This window comes from Corvus hawaiiensis, chromosome 20 (assembly GCF_020740725.1).
Source record: "Corvus hawaiiensis isolate bCorHaw1 chromosome 20, bCorHaw1.pri.cur, whole genome shotgun sequence".
In the NCBI taxonomy this organism is placed as follows: Eukaryota; Metazoa; Chordata; class Aves; order Passeriformes; family Corvidae; genus Corvus; species Corvus hawaiiensis.
Genome location: NC_063232.1, coordinates 11,003,603 through 11,025,481, shown reverse-complemented (window position 1 = coordinate 11,025,481; position 21,879 = coordinate 11,003,603). Strand labels below are relative to the sequence as shown.

Genomic DNA, 21,879 nt, shown 5'->3' with positions numbered 1-21,879 from the left:
ACCCCGGGACTGACCCCCCAGAAGGATACTGACCCTTCAGCATCTCCCATCACCCAGTGCAGCCCTGCAGGGGAAAGGATTTGGCCCCAAGCTGAGCTTTGGGCACTCACATTGGAATGTCCATCCCGGAGGAGCTTGTGGAACACATGGCAGAACTTCCAGCAGAGCACAGCATTGCCAGACAGCGGCAGCCGGTTCACCACTGACCAGAAGGTCTGTGCTCCCTTCTCATGGTGTGTGCCCAGGATGCACGGTGCTGGTGGTCAAGGAAACACTCCTCTGCCCTTTGGTGATGGAGAATGGCCACCCAAAGACGGCTGCACCCGCAGAGCCCAGGGGGGCCAGGCCACCACAGGGAGCTAATACTGCCCACCCCAAGCATGTGCTGTCCCCAAAGTGGCACAAGCTACCCTCTCTCCCACAGACTTGCTCTAGGAGCACCATGGCACATGCAAGGCTGGGGCCGTGCCTCCGTTGAGCCTTCCCAGGTGTCTGGCTGGGATGCTGGGGATCCACTTTTGGTGGCAGTGTCCTAACCTGCTGCGGGCACCTTCCCCTCTTGCCCTCTCATGGGATGGCAGTGCTGGGAGCACCAGCCAGGGCACCTACCAACATTCAGTGGCTGTGACAGCAGGAGCAGGGACCCTGTGCCATGCTGGAAAAATATCCAATGTCGTTAACAGCACTCCAAGGTCCCATCCAGCCTCCCCAGCACCCTGGGCACCTCTCCTCACACACCCTCTTGATGCTGTCCCTTTTCTGGGCAGCCCCAGCCCCGCTCCCACACTCCTTGTCCCACGGCCAGCTTTGAGAAGGATATTCCTGGCGTGTTTCTCCTTGACAGCCACTTCCTGTGCATTAATGGCCTTATTGATGCTGACGGTCTGCAAGAGAGAAGTGATGGAGGGGGGTGAGATGGGGAGGGTTGAAGCTCCCTTATGGACCCCCCCTTGCTCACTGAGACCCTTCGGCTCTGACAGCACCTGCCAGTGGCTGGGTCCCATCCAGGTCCCCAGTCCCTGCTTGTGCCAGCTGGATGCTGACCCTTCCCGGATGCCTTTCTGGGATGCAGTTGGCATCCGCCAGGTTCAGCTGCTGCCAGGACTCATTTACTCAGGATAATAATGATGCAATTAAAGCAGCGCCCACAAAGAACCCTCTGCTGCCCTCACAGTGGTGGGACAGGCAGAGGGAAGGCAAGTCCCTCTCCTGCCCTTGGATTGTGGGCAGCAGCTGGTGGCTCCTACCCCACTTTTGGCAGGGCTGAATGGGGAGGACAATTTGGGGGGGCATCAAGAATCAGGTAGTGGGATGGCAAGACCACTGTCAGGGCTGCCTGGCAAGGTCCTGGCTGCTCCATGGATTAGGGCAGGAGTGGAATCCCCAGGCAGAACTGGCCATGTGGGTGTTGAGGACCCTGGGGAGTCCACGCTGAGGAGCCTGGGCACAGCCAGCCACCATTTATCCTATGGAAGGCAGTGGCAGCTACTGGAAAGGTTTTCCAGGCAGGATTTTTAACTCTACCCCATTTCTGATCCTACACAGGGACACAATGATGCCAGCTCAGGGTCACCCTCTCCCCAAGCTCCCACATCACCAAGTGCTTCCCTGGCACCTGCTCCGTGAACATCCCGCTGCCAAGGGAAGGAACCGTCTGGCTCAGCACTGCCAGAAGTAGCTCATTACTGATATAAACCAATTAAAGCTGTGAGATTAATTCCAATGCCTTCCTCACTGCAATCCTTGCTGCAACTCTGCTTCCTGGCCCTCTCTGAGGTGGCCCCATATGGCTTCATCTCTATGGACCCTGGTGACTCTGTGCTGAGCGGGACTGCAGGAGCCCACAGGAGCCCCAAATGTGGGAGGGGGTACAGCCCAAACCCCCAGGAAGTCCCTCTGCCACCAAAACATGTGCCAGCTGGAGTGGGAATGATGACGGCCTGAGACAGATGAGACCCCGCTTACAACTGCACCCCCAGCCCAGAGCCAAGCACCCTCTTAGCTGAAACCGTGTCTGGATGTCCCAGTATGAACCAGTTCTGCTGCAGGGATGGTGCTGCTCTGTGGTGTTTGCAGCCCCATCCCTATTGGCTCTGGGTGGAGAGCATGGAGGTGACCAGTAAGGACCATGGATGTGACATGGGAGGTCATCAGCAAGATGAAGAAGGCTCATTTTGAGGTGTCAGGGGACCCAGATTGCCAGTTGCAAGACACCCCTCCCAGGCACCCAGAGCAGAACCTGGATCTCAGCTTGGTTTTTTAAGGAGAGCTGAAAGGAACATCAGCAGTGGAGAGACCCATCCATCCCTTCCTGAGGAGCTGGATGGAGGCAACAGGCTCCCAGCACATGAAGACAAGAGTGGGAGTCACCTCTGCAGCTCTGTCTGTCCCAGCAGCCACAGCCCCTTGTCAGGAAAACCATAAAATTAAATTCAGCATTAAAAAATGCTTGGGAAGGTGCCTCTGCCAGTCTGGAGAGGGATGCCCATGTCCCAGAGGCTTGGAGCAGGATGCCTGCATCCCAACAGCCATCTGTGACACGTGCCTCAGATCCAGCTCCAGGGGCAGCTTGTCCTCATCCAAAATCCCAGTCCGCAGCCCCAAAGACGCAGTCAGGACAGCTGTGATGAACCAGCCAGCACAGCGAGGAGTGCCAGGATTGGCATTTAAACGCACATTCCACCTCAGAACGGAATCCTGGACCACAAGGAACAAGCCAAATGCAAAGCCAGAGCTGGGGAGTGGAAGCTCATGGCCAGAGGTGGGATGTAGACACCTCTCTCCTGAAGCCAGCACGTGTCCGCTCCTGCCGCCCTTGAACGACGGGATCAGGGGTGGTCTCCGGAGGGAAGCAGTGCTGCATCCCTGGGAAAGCTAGAAATGGAGCTCCCAGTTTAACTGCTCTTTCGTGCCAGCTTTTCCTAGCAAAGCAAGGACACTTTTTTCCAACCAAGGAAGCCCCAGTGACCTCCCAGCGTGAGGAGACACAGTGGGAGGGTGACAGGGGCCGGCAGCTCCTGGATCCGGGCAGGGACCTCCCGGAGCTTCCATCCCCAAGTTCCTCAACTCCACTTGAAGCACATACAGACTTCCTTTCTGGAAGGCAGAAGGGTTTTCCGAGGAAAAGCTGGATCTCACTTTCCTGTCCTTGTGGACACCCCACTTTCCCACTGCATCCCCAGGAGTGCAGGGCAGGGGTCTCATCCTGGGAGCCAACTGGGACATGCCCAAATCTCCATACCAGTGTCTCTGGCAGCGCCCACATCAGCAAACTGGGAGAGCACGGAGCAGCAGCAGGAAACCAAAGCTGGAATTGTCAGCTCCAGGGGACAAGTGGGGTCAGGGAGGGTGATTTGGCTGCAAAATCGGGTCAGAATGGAGGGAAATTTGGGGCTGCCTGGACAGCAAGCCCAGACCCCTTCCCCACAGAGGGTCTTTCACCCTGACTCAGAGATCCCACTTCCCACACCTGTAGTTGACGGAATTCTAATTTAATTATGAGCTTCCAACCTATGAGGGCAACTTCTGACCCACCAGGACACATCTGGGCAGCACTGCTGGCCCAGCTCCAGTTTTCTGAACAGGGCAGGGGACATGGGGGACATGGGGCAGCCCCACGCCCCACCCTACTGCTGGGACAGGAAACCCTGGAGTTTCCTCTTGTGCAACAGGCCAGGCGGGAAGCGGGACAAGAGTCCAGAGGGGCCCATTGCACAAGGAGAGGTGTGAGGGTGACACTGCCATCCGGCCACCCTGGCAGAGCCACAGGGCCAGGATGTGGGACTGAGCTCAGTGGGGCAGGACCTGGGGCAGGGCTAGGCATGGGGCTCTGCCAGGCTGGACAGTGATCCATGGATCAGGTCTCATGTCACCTCTCTGGGCGTGTCTCTGCAGGCTCCAGACAGGGACAGAGGAGCCCAAAACTGCATGGAGGGAGAGGGTCAGGATGACAGAGGCTTTCTGAGCCCTGACACACACTTCCCTCTGTCACACACACCCTCACTCCCCACCAGTTCACCCCAGATTACGCTCTCACTCCCTGAATCCAAAATTTCCCATTTGGAGGCACAGAGCCAAGCTTGGCTCAGGAGCAGCACAACGCCTTCCCGCTTCTTTCATTTCCAAAAGGAAATGAGTGTTGATTAAAGAATCCAGAGCTACTGCAAATTATTTGGAGAAACTGAGTAAGTCGCAGTGCAAATCCTCTCAGTAATGCTCCCTCATTTCTCCTTAATTCCTTTCTATAAATGGAGAGACGGGATGGAGCATACCTCCGGAAAACCGCTCACAAGCCCTGCAGACGCAGGAGCTTTGGAGAAGGGAGTGAGCAGGGAGACTTGACTACAACAAGCCTGGAAAAAAATCCATGGGCTTAATTAAGATGCAAACCCCAGTAAAGCAAAGCTCAGGTCAGGCCCTGGAGGTGTGCAGGACATGGGACGCAGGCAAGCTCTTCCAAGGGCACATCTCTCTTTAAACATCACCCACCACCGGCAGCTAGTGGCAAATCCCAGCCTTGATGGGGCTCAGGGAATGGTTTTGTCCACCAAAATCCTGGAGCAAAGCCAGCTGGGTAATACCTGGGGTGTACAGTGCTCTGCTGAGGACTGGTGAGAGCTCCTGGGGACAACTGGGGTGGCTGCAGTCCCCCCATGCTGGGCACCTGTGGCCTGACAGCAGCAGCAGGAGCAGGGAACAAGCCTGGCTTTGTGGCTGCCAGCAGCCGGAGGGAAAGGGAGCCAGGAAGGCAGGAAAGCAATGCCGGCAGGGCTGGCCAGCCCCACAGGATGTAAAATCCAGGGATATATTTCCGTGTATTGGATAGGAGGATGCTCAACCTGTCTTCCCACTCAGTCCCATGGGCTTCCTGTGAGCAGAAAGTCAGAAGACATGAAAAATACCTTCCCACCACTTAATCCAGGTTATTTGGCTGCATCTGCTGCTGAATCCATGAGTCTGGAAAGCAAGTGCTCCTCTCTTGGCTAGCTACATCCTGGAGCTGCTCTGGGGATGAAGGTCCTTGTCCAGGCTGTGTGAATATCTCCCGGAAGATGCTGCTGCTCTTCTCACCTCCTGCTCCTTCCAGATGAGAGTAATTCCCAAAATGACACAAGTCTCAGATTTCCCACTGCTTGGCCCATAAAAACAACCATTTTTCCCAAACCAACTACATACTCCAGTGATAGAGACCCCAAAACCTTGCTGCATCCACCGGGGTCACTCCCAGTGGTAGTGGCTTCAGATGTCCCTCTCCAGGAGGACATGCCGATGCCACCAGCCCAGATGCAGGCAGGAGCAGGACCAAGGTGTCCAGAGACAGCCCTGAATCCCAAGTGATAGCAGTGTAGGTGTTTGGGGTCACCTTGTCCCACAGCCTGCACACGGAACACCTCAAAAGAGAGTCAGAAGATGGCAACAGGCTCTGTGAGCCACGCTGGAATCCAGTGGCATCACCATGATGCTCTTCTTAGCAGAGACCCTGCCCTGGCATTGCTGCCGCCAGGTCTGCTCTCCTGAGGCCAGGAGGATGATGACTTCAGATTGATGACACCACCAGCCCCTCCGGCACTCAGCAATGCCCGATGGAGCGTTACAGAGCTCTTCCAGCACAGGTGGGGTTTCCAGGGAAAAAAACACCTGAGCCAGGAAATGGAATGGCGATATGAGGTTCAGAGGTCTCCAACCACGAGGAGACATGCGAGGCTGGAAGCTGATGCCTGACTACTTGCACGCCTTTGCCTTGAGAGCTGTAGTGCTGTTATCCCACTAGGAAAACCAAAATAAAGTTGTAGGATGTCCATTTGGAGTGTGCCTGGACAGCCCATTCCACCAGCTCCCAGCTCCTCCTGAGGGTAGCAGAGGTTGGGATCCACAGGGGGATGCACCCATGAGCTGCGTGTGCAAGGACTTGACCCACTGTTGGCTCTTCCAGAGCCTCCAGCGAAAATCCCGAGTTCCGCACCATCAGGAGAGACAGGGTAGGATGAGACAGTGTGATCCAACTGCTCCTCCACCTTCGAGGCAAAGGAAAAGAACACAACCACCCAACCAATCTGTGGTGGGTCCCAAGGGCTCCAGTGAGATACTTGATGCCAGCAGGGGAGAGCTGGAATGACCCCAGGGAGGGTTTGGCTCCACCAACACCAGGGACGAGAGCTCACCACAGTGAACGCATCACTGCCCACCACAGGGAACCAGCAACTGGAGTGCTGGGCAACTGGATTTGTCCAGCCATAAACAACTTACGCAGTTTAATTACTTGGACATGGAATTTTTAAATCCAGTTTAAGGAATGTGGACTTTTCCAATACACAGATAAACCTTAGGGGAAAAAAAGGATAGTAAGGAGCAATTTTGGGGAGAACAGCTGGCAAAAAGCAAGGCTACAGAATCCAGACCTCACAGGGACCACTAGAGAAGCTGACACTGTAAAGCTCAGAGCCCAGGCTGCTGCTGGCCAGCACTTCCGACCCCACAGCACAACCAAAGCCCATCACAGGGGGCTGGATCTGAGGAGAGGCAGAAATGCAGAGGGACCCCAGGACCCCCATCCCTCTATTAAAACATGCACATCTGCTCATTACTCTCCTCACTTAATTACTGCTCAAGGCACTCTGTCAATCCTGCCCCATGTGCCCAGCTGGCTTGGCCGCAGCCAGAGCCTTTCTCATGAGCTGCCCCAATATCCAGGCTTTTAATTCTAAATGGGGATTTTATGCAAAGATCATCTCTTCCAGCAGTGGTGACTTCTGTCTGGGGAGGGAGTGTGGCTGTGTCTGACAGTGTCAGTGGTCCAGCAAGGTCTTCCACCACCTACAAACGTTCCTGAAACATTCCCAGTCATGCTGACCAGAGTCTTCTGCTTCCCAGCAGATGCAAGTATTTGGGCATTTTTTGTAACAGGAGGAGATAAAGGAGCGAGGATGGAGAATTTGGGGAGCAGATGCAAGGAGCTCACATCCAGATGTGCATTTCTATGATCAGCTGCCATTCAGGACCCATCTTTCTTGGGAAGCGTCACCCCGGCAGGAACACGGCGGTGCTCATTGCACTAGCAGGATATTCCCAAATTAAGCTGGGATCTAGCGTTGGTGGAAATCGTTCCTTGCAATGCTTCTGGGTGAGCAGCAACTCCCGGGAGGAGGATGGGGCAATCCCTCCCCTGTTATCCCCCCAGGACGTCTGGATCCTGCAATGGTGCCAATAGCAGCCACGACCATGTGGGCTCAATGCTGCATCTGAGGGACCTGCCGGAGCACCGGGAAAAGCCAAATCCCTCTTCCCAGGAGAGCAGCGCAGGGGTGACCATGCTCCCTGTAGAAACGGACCCTAAAAACCCACTTCTTGCCCCAAACTTGTTTCCATTCCTTCTACCTGGGTGAGGGGCAGTCCCCATGGGCCGGAGGAGCTGTGACAGCAGCACTGGACATGGCGACACAAGCGCGTGGAGATACAGGTATGTGGGGACACAGGTGCTCCTGAGGACATGGGAACATGGATGCATGGGGACACGAGTGAGTGCTCGTGGGGACACGGGTGCTCGTGGCACGGCCTGAAGCCGGCCGAGCCGAAGACTGGGGGAACACGATTCACACGGGTGTGTGGGAGCGAACCCGCCCCGGCCGCAGCACCACGGAGACGAGCCCCCCACAGATGCTGGCGGGTCCCCCCGCCACACGAACCATCCCCGCTCCCCGCGATGTTCCTCCGGGAACCGCCGCTATCGGGGGGAACGAACTTCCCCGGGAAGGAGTTTCCCTGGATGCGAACCTCGATTTCAGGAATGAGCCCGGGAGGGGCGCGAGGGTCCCCGGGGGGTGGCCGTGGCCGCGCACTTACCACCTTGCCCAGCTCCATGGCGGGGGCGGCGGGGGCTCGGCCGGCTGCGGGCTCAGCGCGGCGCGGCGGCGGCGCCCATGGCGGCGGCCCCGCGGGGCGGCGGCGCTGGAAGGTTCTGCCGGGCAAAGGCGGCGGAGCGGGGCGGGGGAGCGGGGGGGCGCGGGAGGGAGGGGAGCGGGGCGGGGGCGCGGGGGGCGGGCGCGGGGCGCGCTCCCGCGAGGGGCGGCACGGCCGGGGCGGGGGCGCGGCCGCGGCGCTCGGCCGGAATCACAAAGGAGCCCGCGGGGGGCGGGCGCGGGGGGCGCGTCCCCGTCCCGCAGAACCGCCCGCCCGCCCCCGCCGCGCCCCCGCGCCCGCCCCGGGGCGGTGGCAGAGGGTACCCGGGGGGAGGGTGGCTGCACGGTGGGTGCGTGGGGAGCTCCGCACCTCTCGGCGCCGCCGCCCCGCTCCATCTCCTGCCCCACTGCCGAGCTCCATCCAGATCCCTGCTTCATCCCCTACACGACTCCCACCCGAACCTCTGCCCCGCTGCCAGATCTGCTGCCCCATCCCTGGCCTCCTGCCCCATCCCCTGCCTCATCCCTCGTACCACCTGCACCGTCCTGCTCCATCCCCCGCCCCACCGCCTGACCCTCTACTCCACTGCCAGACCCCTCTCTTACTGCCTGTCAGACTCCCTACCCCTGTGTGTGTCCCCATGTCCATTCCCTGTCAGCCCCCCCCTACTCTATCCCCTGCCCCACCTCCTGCCCCATCTCTGTGCCTGGGGGTGAAGCTACACCGGTGGATCTGTCTGGGACCTGCCCAGGGCTCCCTTATTCCAGAGCCCACTCGGCTGCTGGTGTCTTGGTTCCAACAACAAAAGCAATTAAACCAGTGTGGTAACAAGCCCCTGGCCCGAGCCCACCCCACAGGCAGGCACAGCTTGCTGACTGCCACAACCACCCTGCTGAGGGACAAGAGAACATCCAGGCAGGAGGATTTTGGTTTTTCCCAGCTCCTCCTTGTGCTCAAGGAACATTTTCTGATTGGAGGCACAAAAGAAACCCAAACAATTCTTCTATTACTCAGTGAATCTCCTAAAAGCAATCCCAAAGCACTGGCGGGGCCCTTGGCTTGCCGGTGGAGGAGACGCTTCAGAGCCCGAAGAACGAAGTGCTGCTGCAGGGCCAGCCCAGCCAACACACTAATCCCTTGGGATTACTGCAGTCTAGTCACAGCTCAGCCACTTACTCCGGGATGGTGACTTGGCCTCTCTTAATGAGATAACAGGATCCCACATCCCAGAGGGGACAGAGCACTGCCACCCCTGCACTCTCCCAACACCCAGCTCCGCAACCACCCAGTTCATCCCAGCCTTGGGGGAGCTTTTAGGGCCAAGACCAGGCTGCATTTTCCTCAGGTAGCTGTTAAAGCCCCTATGAGATCCCTGGGATGGACAGACAGATGAACGGAGCACTGCTTGGCAGCACTGCTTGTCTCAGAGCACACAGCTCACAGGTTTTTTGCTGGACTAAATATGTTTTGCTGGACCAGATGGTTTTAAGCAGCAGCCAAATTCCTTCGGGAGCAGAGTCTGGATCCTGTTCTGAGCCTGGGAATGAGCACGGGTCAATGCTCTGCGATCAGGGCAGGCACCTGCCCCTGTTGCAGGTACCTGCTCCTGTCACAGGTGCCATCATGGGGCCAGGTTTTGTGCCCTCCCCCCAGTGAAGCCTCTCAGCATGAGACTCCCAGCCATGTTCTCAACATGAAAAGTAAGAGCATGGATCCTTGCTGTGCAGCCCACCCACCAGCCTAGTGTTCCCCCCAGCTTAAAGGGATCCTGGAATTAATTAATTCCCCCTTAGCTGGGTTTAGCATCGCTCTGAACTCAATGCCACGACTGCTGCTGCCTGCTGCCCCAGGATATCCTGGAGGTGCAGTCCAGAATTTCCAGGGCACCATCTCTGGAGTCACCAAGAAGCCAAGCCACAGCTTCCAGAGGCCACAGTGCTGCAATTAGCACTTGGTCATCAAGTATTAATGGCTCATTTGCATGAAGAGACCTTAAGGCAGGTATGCAAAGAGCACAGCCAAAGCCAAAGAGCATCTGGACTAAACCCAGTTCCTCCCACATGCACAGGATGGATGGGACTTTCTCTACAATGGCCCCTGCATGGAAAATAGCCTCTAAAAGAATAAGCAGGATACATCCATTTTTTCATAGTTAGTGGTGACATGCTGTAGTGCCACTGGAACCCGCATGCAGTCATGCCAGACTGCCCACCCCCCACTCACAGGCTTTGTGCTCCCAGCATCCCTCCTCAATCCCCCAAATTAAAATCAGCTCATCATCATTAACCTTATTTATCCAAATCAAGCTTTCAGACCAGCTCCCCCCTGAACAAAATGCTCAGCTCAGGGGGAAGGTGGTTATAGCTGCTATCCAGGGTCTCCTGCAGAGCTGGGACATCCAAGTATCCGAGGCCACTGTTGTGTATTCCTTATGGCTGAGCTGCTCCAGCAAGCCCAGAGTTTGGACACCACCAGGAAGCACTTGGGGCAAAGGCAGAGAGCTCCAAATCCACCTGGCTTCACAGCATGGGGGGAGCTTCAGCCAGGGGGCAAAACTAAGAGCCAAGGCAGCTCGAGGAGAAAATCTGGAAATTAACTTAAAAGCAATTTTGGGAGGATCCTCAGAGCAAAGGGAAACACCAGTTCCAGAGCGGCCAGCAAAGCTGGAAGCACTGAGCAGGAATGACAGCACCCAACCATTCCAGGGCTCAAGAAAGGCCAGTGCGGCCTATGGGGACAAATCCCACCACTTCAGGGATCCACTGAGGTGGAAGGAATTTCATGCTCTTCCCAGGAGAGTTCCTTGCTGTGGTTCACTGCATCACTGTGAGGACACAAGGGTGAAGAGGCATTCCTTGGCCCCACTCTGCTCTTGGATTATTCCCAGGGGTTCCCCCGAAGAGCAGGGGATATACAGAGTATCCCAGTCAGATGTGCAAAACCACACGCTTCATCTCAGGCTCCAGCAACCCTCTCCAGGGCTGCATCCTATCTCCACAATTCGGGATGTGCTTGCAGAGGCCCTAGCAAGCCTCTCCAGGTGGGATGGAGGGAATTAGGAGGGATGCACTGATGGGGCTGCTGAACAACTGCAGGGCATCACAGGCACTGCCTCCAGTGGGGTAGGAAGGAGCCATTCCCACAGGGAGTAGTGAGGGCTGCTTCCCCAGAGAACCAACCAGGGGGGAGGCAGCTCCTTGCTTCACCCTGTCTCCTAAGGGCCTTCATTCATCATCCTCTGGTCTGATCTGGAGAGGTGGAGATCCCTCCTCTCCCCCTGGCTGTACTGAATCTCGTTGGGTGCTTCACTCCAAGTCCCTTTTCTCCACCCTGGAAGCACCCTCCATCCTCCTGCAGCTCCGTGACTTTCCTGCCAGCTTCCAGGATGGTATGTGTGGTCCGGATCACGACGGATGAAAAAAGAAGAGACAATCAGCATCTTCCCCCACCCGCCAGAGGCTCTGCAAGCAGCTTTTAAACTCTACTTCAGCAATCGCCTCCCATTAAAATGATGGGAATTAGGGTAAAATGTCTCAGCAAGTGTGGGCTTTTGTCATTGCAGCCCAGAGAGGCTCCTCGGAAATGCTCTCTAAGGCTTTGGCTTTTATTGCTTTTACATCTCTGATTTCTGTTGGAGCAAATCTCCGCCTGAGCTGATGCTCAGGGCAGGAGTGGGAAGCCTGGGCCAAGCTGCTCCAGAGAGCATTTATGTGCCTCTCAAAGGTCTCCTTCCCTCTTTTTTCCTCTCCTTCTGTTCATTTTACCAGGTCTAAAAATACTCTACTAAAAACCCTCTTCCCCTGCAGCCGCCTCCCTCCTGGATGACTAATAATATCTGTTGCTCCCTCTTGATCTCTCTGTTATTTCCCAAGTCTTCCCCAAGGAGAGGAACCAAGTCGGAGCTGTGCTCTCAACCAACCCCTTAGATTCAGACTCCTAAATTCATTTTCCTCAGAGAATGGTATTTTTTCCCAGCTCCTCCAGTGTAGGAGCAGTTTAAACCCAGCTCCCCAGCTCACCATAAACTAATTCTGCTCCACAGCTTACACCTGCCCAATGCTGCTGAAGCACTGTTCTGATAGGGGAGCTCCAGGATCCTGGGATTTTCAGAGCTCTAGGTAGAACAGCAGGTTCACTGGGAAAACCACCAAGCACTTACAAAACAATTTATTGTCTGTTTTTCAGGTTTCAGCTCTTTCCAGCAGCTTTCCAGCCCTGGAGCACTCCCTTGGGGGATGTGCTGAGGAGGCTGGGTTAGGCTGAGTTTGGTGTCTGGATCATCCTTGGAGCTGCATGAGCAGCACTGGCTGTGTGAGGAGCTTGCATTTTAGGAGCAGGGAGTGAATGCTGGGCACCAGCAGTGTTTGGGATAGTGGGACTTAGAGGAAAAACCTGCCTTGCTGTCACCACATTGGTGGCAATGGCTTTTTTCCCCACTGAATGGGATGTTAGAACATTCTAACAGGGATCAGCTTTCCTGCACTGCTCCATGTCTTTCCAAAACAGAGCCAAGACCTGCACCAGGCACCTTCCCCACTGCCAGCACCCTATCATGGATTAGTCAGGATATAGGGATGGAACAGCACTGGCAGGAGCTGGAGGTGTGATGAGTTTCTCTGGACTCGGACACTGCAGTACAGCCAAATCCCTCAGGCCTGATCCCAACCCACTGTGATTTTCCAAAGAGATCCATCAATGAACAAGCTCTGGAAAACCCTCATGCTGACACTGGTGATGTAAAAAATGTCTCCAAATGGTCACTGTCCTCATGAACCAGCCACTTCCAGCCTCAACCCTGCACTGCATGGAGGCAGATTTAAAGGGTGTTTGGCTGCTCCAACACTTCTGGAAATCCCCCTGGCTGGCTAATGCCCAAATCTTGCAAATCTTGATTTAGGAAAAATATCCGCTTGGGAGCAGTGCTTAAAAAGCTCAAGGCCATTTTCAAATCCTTGTAATGCTGCAGTTTCCTGGACATGTGAAAGCGAGAGGAAAAAGCAGATCAGTCTGAAGCAGGCACGAGGCCAGGGCTGGCGGCTGTGCCCAGGGCTGTGCCGGCACAGAGCATGCAGGAGCAGGCAGGAGTGGGCAGACCGGGGGCTATTTCAGCACCAAGCTCTCCCAGCTGCTCACCATGACTGGACCAGCATGGAAAGCAGGGAGGAGAGCAGCCCTTCCACATCACCCCGGGCAGGAGATCCATGAAGGGCTCCCAGGGCAGACCACAGGATCCTCGTGGACAGAGGGCTGCGGGTCGCTGCCAGCCCCGTGTGCGGGCAGGGAGCCGAGCTCCATTATCCCTCCTGCCTTTACAGGAAGCCACTTGGTTGTGTTGTCAATATAGAGATTTTCTTTAAAAAAATAAAAAGCAAAATCTGGGTTCATGGTGCCATTATCGATCATTTGGTATTTTTAGCTCCTTGTTCAATCCATCCCTGTTGGTGTTACAACAACCACACGGCCCTGTGAAACACGGCTCAGTGGGGCTGCTCCAAGGTGAGCAGGAGCTCAGAGAGCAGCAATACAATGCCAGTGGGATTAAAAATGCAAGAGGGAAAGAGAGAGGTGGGATAAGCAGCATCCTCCCCCCTCGCTGCTTCCAACTCCTGCCAATGTTTCAAGGAGACAGGTAGATCCTCCCATCCAAACCAGGGGCAGATGAAACTCCTGTTTCCTACCTGGTGTGGAGGGTTGGGAACCCATAGAAAGGGTGAGACTGAGCTGAGTGGTGCCATTGATGGGCTGGAGGGAAGGGAGGACATCTACAAGGTGCTAGACAGGCTGGAGCAGTGGGTCCATGTGAGCCTCATGAGGTTCAGTCAGGCTAAGGGCAAGATCATGGACCTGGGCCATGGCAATCCCTAGTGCCAGCAGAGACTAGGGAGGTCTGCGGTGACCCCAGAGGTCTGTGAGGATAAACACTCTCAGCATCTCTCTTCATCATGGGGCCATTTACCCACCAATGGCTCCCAACTTTGTCCTCTCTTTTCCGCTTGCAGCCCCTCCATATCCTGGATCCACTGACTCCATAGTGATTCAGTGTATTCCACCATCACTGATTTCATAGATGGTGGATGGAGGGATGGATGGATGGATGGCGGGATGGATGGATGGATCGATGGAGGGAGGGATGGATGGAGGGATGGACAGATGGATGGACGGATGGATGGATGGATGGATGGAGGGATGGAGGGATGGAGGGATGGATGGATGGACGGATGGATGGATGGATGGATGGAGGGATGGAGGGATGGAGGGATGGATGGATGGATGGATGGATGGATGGATGGATGATGGAGATGACCCTGTGGAGGAGGACTGGGGGATTCTGGTGGGTGACAAATGGGACATGATCCAGCCATATATGCTGACAGCCCAAAAAGCCAAGTGTCTTCTGAGACCCCCCTGGGGCTGCCTCCACCTCTAGGGCCCCAACACAGGACAATGATGTTAAACTGAACAAGGGTGGGGTCAGGTTAGACATGGGAAAGAAATGCTGGACCATGAGGGAGGTGAGGGGCTGGCACAGGTGAATCATGGCAGTGAGATGTAAACCTGCACACTTAACCTCTATGTGACAACTTGCTCATCATTGCAGATGTCTCCTGGGTCCCCTGTGGCCCCATCCTTACATGCAGGTTATCTGGGAACCCTCCTGGGAACCCCAGGCTGGCTCTTCCTTTGCACACACACAATGCTCTGTTGTGGCGTCGCTTCCTTCTTGCCTCACATTGACACCACCGATATGAGACAACGCCCAGAAGAAGGAGACAGGGTCAGCAAAGGAGACAACTGTACTGGGAACTGGTTCATCTTGCCATGTCTGACCCTTGCTGCTCCCTGGGCTCACAGGAAGCAGAGCTCCAATGTCACCCAAGTGCAAGCCCCAAAGTTTACAGGGGTCAGTGCCCCCAGCAGCTGTCCCCATCCATGGGGACGTTTACCCCCAGCCATGAGTCCACTGACCCCCCCATCAACTTTGTCCTCCCTTCTCTACTTGCAGCCCCTTCCATATCTGGATCAGTGTCACCAGTGACTCAGAAGATGGTTGATACATCATAGAATCCCAGAGGGATTTGGGTTGGAAGGGACCTTAAAGCTCATCTGAGTCCACCCCCTGCCATGGGCAGGGACACCTTTCATTATCCCAGGTTGCTCCAAGCCCTGTCCAACCTGGCCTTGGACACTTCCAGGGATGGGGCAGCCACAGCTGCTCTGGACAACCACCCTTGCAGGGTAGAATTCCTCCCTAACACCCAATCCAAACCTACTCTCTTTCAGTTTGAAACCATAAAACACATCTCCCACTCATTTCCTTTTAAAGTTGCCAAGTTCTGCCCTGGAGACTTCATAAATGGGGAGTTGAAGCTTCATGTGAAGCACAGTGCCAAAACACATTCAGCGTATGCTCTCAGGTGCCTTCCTCCCTCTCCCAAAGCATCGTGAGGCCCTTGTGAATCTCCAAACATTTGCCTTAGGTGATCCTTCAGTTGCACCCTCAGAGGAATCACTTTAATTATCTGCTTTTGTTTGTCCCTTGAATTGAGACAGCAGAGCCTGGCAACACCACTGCCACATGTGACGCTCAGCTCAGTGTCCAGCCCATAACCACCTCCCAGGACCTTCCCAAGCCTTCTCCTGAGCTTTATATCCATGTGAACCCAGACAGGGGAGCAGGGGTACAGTACAGGCACACACACCTCAGCACAAGTCTTAAATGTGAACGGTTTTGTTGCAACCAGATAGCAAAGGGGGAACAAACTCGCCTGAAGTGAAACCACTGGATGCAATAGGTTGGGAAATGCCACAGCACGTGTTTTCCCTGCACCAGACCACATCCCATGAGGCCAGCCCCTGCCTGCAGCCCCCTCAGCAGTGCTGGGGCTGTAGGGGGATGTGGATGCTGCGCCTGCCTCTGGCTAACAGGCAGCAGCCGAAGTATTTATAGGAAATATGCAACATACTTCCAGCATGGGGGCAGTTTCCAGCCCTGAGCTTGTTCGTATTTAAGTGCCGTGTGGTTGCAGGGAGAGGTCGGAGCAGAGTGGGCGATGCCGGCTCGCAGCAAAGCTGCCTCCTCCCAGGGCTCCCACAGGTTTGGCTGCTTGCTTTGGCCCCAGAGGCCACTTCCCAACTCTCTTCCCCCCACCCCAGCTACCGAGACCCCGTCCACCTCCCTGTGTCCCAAACAGCTGCTTCCCAGAAGGGCTATGGAGCCATGGGCTTTAGAGAGCTGCAGGTTTGCAGAGGGGCCAAGGGCTGGTCTCTCTCCCAGCAGACCCAGCAGGATGGAGGTGCCCAGTTCAGTCCAAGGGAAAAATGCTGGAGCAAGTAGGTGTCCAAATGACAGCTAAAAATGACATGGTAAATTCCCCGCCTGGCATCCCCTCATATGCACTAGTGCCAGGATGAAACCCCGTAGGTGAACCCCAAGGGCTGGAGCCCCTCTGCTCTGGAGCCAGGCTGGGACACCTTGGGGTGTTCACCTGGAGGAGGCTCTGGGGAGACCTTAGAGCCCCTCCAATGCCTAAAGGGGCTCCAAGAGAACTAGAGAACGACTTTGGACAAGGGCCTGGAGTGACAGGACAAGGCGGAATGGCTTCCCACTGCCAGACGGCAGGGTTAGATGGGATACTGGGAAGAAATTCTTGGCTGTGAGGGTGGTGAGGCCCTGGCACAGGGTGCCCAGGGAAGCTGTGGCTGCCTCATCCCTGGAAGTGGCCAATGCCAGGTGAGGTAGAGCCTAAAGCAACCTGGGATAGTGGAAGCTGTCTCTGCCCGTGGCAAGGGGTGGAGTCTTTAAGGTTCCTTTCAATCCAAACCATTCCAGGATTCTCTGCCATGCGAGTTCAAGCTTTCCTTGTGCTCTTTTAACAGTCCCTGCTCCTGCATCTAATGCCTGTGGCTGCTCCTGCCACAGGTGATGGGTCTTGCAACAGCCTGGTCTCTCAGCCTGGCTGAGAGCACCTAGCACGCTGCCTGCTCCTTGGGTGTGGGAAGGGCCTGGGCAGGCGGCAGGGCTGGAGCAGGGATCTCCGCTGCGACCAGGGTGGAGCCCGAGGTGGAAAAAACCCAGCACACAAAGGAAACTGTGTTTCATGTGTTATTGCCGCCTGTCTGAGCTGATCGAGGAGGGAATAGCAGCCACGATTCCATGCAAAAGGCTGCAAAATCCCTTCCTGAGATATAAATATTTGGTTTTCCTCATTTTCCTTGTGTGGAAATAAACACCACTGGCTGGAGTGTTGCCAGCATACTTTTGGGCTCATGCAGCCCAAGGAGAAAGGTTGCACTGTCCTGCCCCAGCACCGAGGATGGAGGGGCACTAAGGGCATGAAACCCAGCTCTGGGTGTGGAAGACACGCCCATGCCTCCCGGAAGCATTGGGAAAACGGATGGGAAGCACTTGGAATAAGCACAGACTATAAGATGCAGCTCCATCGAGAGCCTCTCTGGCAGCAGGGGATGCCCCTGGTGTTGGGAGCCACTGGTTGCCCATGGCATGGAGGGCATCCCCCACGTGTAATTCCACAGTGGAATGGGTTGGGCGTGGAGGGCTGTGCCTGCCACTCTGTTCCCTGCTTCCTCTGGCCCTACGAGCAGGATGATACATCTTCCACAGCAGAATGAAGGCACGAAGAGGGGCGCCTGAAGGGCTCTGCACCCCAGGGATGCCCCTGCTAGAGTTCATCAGAACAGAGGGAAGGGCAGCCCCGGGATTTCCATGTTGTTCCAGGAAAACGGGGTTTAATGTGGGAGGGAAATCTCTGCTCTCAAATGCAAATCACAACGCGTGGAGCACACACAATACCATCGACGCTGGCAGAGGGCTCTGAGAGACACTAAACGCACCCAATTTCCTTCTTTTCCAGCAATTCAGCAGCCGTCAGCCACTGCCAGGGGGCCCAGCCCAGCACAGGGCACCCTGGTCTTCACACCCCCCACGCCACTGCCCCGCCCCCAGCACATCCTCCTGCTGGGGACATGTTGTGCTGGGAGGTGACAGGGTTGGGTGGAGTGACACAGGGACAAGGCTCCTGGGACACAAAAGCCACGGGAATCAGAGTGGCTTCGGAGAAGATGATGGATGGCTAAGCCAGGCACCAGCCCGGGGACCGTGGGAGCTGCACCCAGCACTTCTGCAGAGAAAATCCTCCGATGTTCCGATGATGTTCAGGGAGTCAGGACTTTTTTCTTTTTTTTTTTTTAATAAATAAATAAAAATGTGCTAGAAATCTGCTGTATGATATTATCAGAAACAACCCAGAGAGCCCTGACACAGCCCAACCACCATGGCCAGGCCCTCTGCTGTACCCTGGTGAGGCAGAGAAACAAATCCATGTGGGGACAATCGGTGGGAATTTCCAAATGCTGCTTCCTTCTGGAAGAGCATATTGAACCCAAACACAGGACCAGGAACACCTGCAGAGAAGAAGCAAAACTCCAGGTCCTGAAACACCCAGGCTGTGGGACCAGCCGGGGATTGCTGTGTAAGGAGCTGAGCACCATCCTTACCCTCCAGGGCTGGGAAAGGTGGAAATACCCATGGGAAGAAGAAGCAGAAGACCTCACCATGGCTACACCCCCTGTTCATGAGATGCTTGCTGTTTCCCCAGGCAGAAATCTCAGCACTTCCTGCTGCAGCTGGAAAGAAAGAATCCCTTGGAGGTGCTGGGACTGGGTTCTCAAAATTTGCTTATTATCCAAAGAAAGGGCCTGACAGACTTCACCCCTCTGACAGGAATCCATAGTTCTTAGCATTCCCACAATATGAAAAATCTCTTTTCCCTGCTGATGGGGAAGAGAAGTTGGATTGCAACTGCTCACAGAGTTAGTGAATGCGGCAGAAAGGGAGGAAAAAGGGTTAAAATTATTAACGATCTAACAGGAACACTGTCTAATTGTCATTTCCATGTGACAGCTGATTAGAAGAAAGATTGGTTCAGATTTGATCCCAGATTTATTTTTCCCTGGCATGTCCCTTTCCCAGCTCACAGAGATGCTGGTGCACACACACGGCACCCTGGAGGCTGACAGACAAAGGACAGCAGGGACCCAAAGTGGTTCTGTGCTAAAAGAACTCTCAGAGTGGAAATTGCAGCTAGGGTATGCCCCTACATAGCTACTACATAGCTAGTACCCTAGCTGCATACTACAATAGTATCCAAATATTAAGGGATTAATGGAAAAGTCTTGAGGTGACACAGTTAATTATGCCCTGCTCCTATGGGAGAGAGGAGCTGACCCCAGGATGCTGTGGATGCTCTGCAGCTCTGTCCACATGCCCCTGCCCTAGCATAGCACCATAGCCAAAATCCCATATAATAACGGGCTGGAAACCACAGGTTTTGTCCAACAATTTCTCCTCTTTCCTTTGCTCTGGTTTATTCTTGTCCGTGCTGCTGCCAAAGCTTTTCTTCCCTCCCCGTAGGCAGAAATTCCTGGATATTTAGTCTGAGCTTTTTGCCCACCACTCAGAAGCTTTGGCAAGTACCTGATCGCTCCTCCACCCCCCCAGACATTACTAATTCCTCAGGGAGTTCTCCTGGCAAACCAGCCATGTTGAGGGGTGAAATCTGGGGGTTACAGAAAACACACGAAGGGCTGACAGACCCCATTCCCTGGGGAAATCATCTCGAGGAGGCTCAGAGGTTGGTGTGAGGGCACTGGAAATAAGGCAAAGGAGAAAGAAGACCCAATGTGAATGGAAAAAATGTGGGTGGTTCCCAGCTCTGTGCCTGCAGCAATGGGACTCTTCAAATTTGGACATTTCAGCTAAAAAAATAAAAAATCTGGAATGCAGGAGCAGAGAGCAGCCCTATTTCTAGCTGTGACTCCTCCCTGTGTGCTTGGCCTCCCAGACGACTCAGAAACTCAAGGCACTTCTTCCCGAGCTATAAAAAGAGCTGGAGTGGGACTGCAAGAGCCAGGAAGACAAACAAGGGAGTAGTTTACCCTCCTGTTGAGGACATGGGTGAAGTCGGGAGAGGGTCTTGCTCAACCCACCTTTTGAGGTGCCCCCAAGGAAGGAGAGTTGTGGGGCACAACAAAAATTCCAGGCTGGATCCCACCCACCAAAATGTTGTCTGTGCCGTATCCCAAGGCACCCCACCACCTCCCATCCCTCCTGTGTGAGGAGAAGGTCCAGGACTGGCCCCATCCATCACCCCAACACAACTCTGGGTTCCCTGTGCTTGGGGAGGGTCACAGGTACCATGGTGATCAGGGACAGGGCATGGAGTGTCCCCCGGGACCACAGGGTGGAAGAAGCTCCATCAAACTGCAGCTCCCCTTTCCCCAGGCTGCTGAAAGGGTTTACAGCCTCACCTGACACCTGTTCCATGAATCCCAGCAGGACAGGATGGACTGTGCAAGTTCCAGGTGACCATAAACTTCAGCAAATTCAGGAATACCCACCTTTGCCCTCTCCAGACAAGTATTTACCTCTGCAGAAGCAGCCAAACCTTGCAGACTGTCGGAACATTTCATTCCCGTTTGTGAAGTGCACAAAACATTCCTGGCTGGAAAAACACCACCAGGTCACTGACTGGGAACAGAGCCACCAGGAGAGATGAGTTCTTCAATGGCTTCGCTGACTTAGTGTAGAAGCAGCATCTCTTCTGGGAAGCCATTCCCAGCCTACACTGACTTCTTCAACACCCCGAAAGTTGAAGTCTTCCTCTGCCACCACTTCAGCATTCCCTTAAGACCTCAGAAGATATCCTCACACCACTACTGGTGCTGTGTGACTTTTCTCCTGAGCAGTTCCAAGGGTTGTAGAGCTGGACTGGGTGGTCCATATGGAGCAACCTGAAGTTGGCACACTTGGTAAACATGGTTCAGGAGAAGGACAACAGATGGGACAAGACAGCATTGACTCAAGCTGAACCAGGTGAGGTTCAGGTTGGACACCAGAAAGAATTCCTTAATGGAAAGCATTGTTCAGCATTGGAAGGGGCTTCCCAGAGAGGTGGTGGAGTCCCCATCCCTGGAGGTGTCCAAGGAATGACTGGACATAGCACTCAGAGCTCTGGGCTGGGTGACAAGGTGGGAATCAGTCACAGGCTGGACTCGATGACCTTGGAGGTGTCTCCCAATCCAAATGATCCTGTGATGCCCATGGATCAACAAGGTGAGGGCACCAGCGTGACCTGCTGCCAAGCCCATGGAGATGCTAGACTGCTGATCCATGCTTTATTCAGTGGGATCCAGAGGTTGCATTTATTTCATTTAGAGATGGGATGCAGAGGTTGCATTTAGACCTGGATGAACTGTGACTTCACCACGGTCAGGTTGGGGATCTGAGGGTCACATCTGGCTTGTGCAAAAGATGCCAGTTGCTCTTTTCAACAGTTCAACAGAGCCCTCCTGTGCTCAGGTGCCTGACCCTGGAGAAAGATGTCCCTGCCCATGGCAGGGGATTGGGACTAGATGATCTTTAAAGGTCCTCCAGCCTAACCCCAATGTTTTAAGAGTCTCTCAGCACATGGAGCTGCCTTTTGTAACTGAGGAATCTCAGTCCCTTCTTTGGTGGGACACTTCTCCAGCTTACCAAGCCTCACACCAATGGAAAGCATGTCCTGAGGGTTGGTTGTGGTTGTGGCTGGTGCTGTGCGATGAGGATGGGCTCAGCTCTGTAGCTGCTGCAGAATCAGACCCTGGTCACGGCTTCCAACAACATCTTCAGGCCAACACAGGGTGTCAGTCCCCACCATGGGCTGGGCTGGGTATATCTATCAGGTTTGTCCTGGAGTCTGTGTGCTCCACAGTGCTCAGCACTCACTCACTGATCCCTTCCTGTCCCTTGGTTGTGCCAGTTCGGTGCTCCAACAAGAAGGTGCCTTTTTTCCCACCAATGCAGAAAGTACCAGTCCAGTGGCTGGCAACAGTGTGGACTGAGGAATTGGGCAGCTCCAGAGTTGGCTCTAGCTTTACTCAGCTCATAGGGAGGTTGTCAGGCTGGTTTGATGGTTTGGCCATGAA

The 21,879-nt window shown here is 54.9% G+C and overlaps 1 protein-coding gene and 1 long non-coding RNA gene across 4 annotated transcripts in view; one reads left to right on the top strand and one right to left on the bottom strand.

Annotated features, from left to right (window-relative positions):
- The window catches only part of HIP1 (huntingtin interacting protein 1), a 42,388-nt gene that overhangs the window by 12,759 nt on the left and 7,750 nt on the right, over positions 1-21,879 (bottom strand). The window contains exons 1-3 of one of the 3 annotated variants that reach the window (XM_048324521.1): positions 20,224-20,916; positions 821-884; positions 111-253 (exon numbers count right to left, since the gene is read on the bottom strand). In XM_048324521.1, the coding sequence (XP_048180478.1) occupies positions 111-253; positions 821-884; positions 20,224-20,385 (369 nt within the window). In that variant the 5' untranslated portion in view covers positions 20,386-20,916. Of the gene's footprint in view, positions 1-110; positions 254-820; positions 885-7,839; positions 7,941-20,223; positions 20,917-21,879 lie in introns of those variants that run through there. The other 2 variants (XM_048324524.1, XM_048324523.1) reach the window with 2 other exon arrangements.
- Positions 6,642-13,288, top strand: LOC125336216. The gene is made up of 2 exons (XR_007207702.1): positions 6,642-7,456; positions 12,082-13,288. It is a non-coding gene; the product is annotated as an uncharacterized LOC125336216 (long non-coding RNA).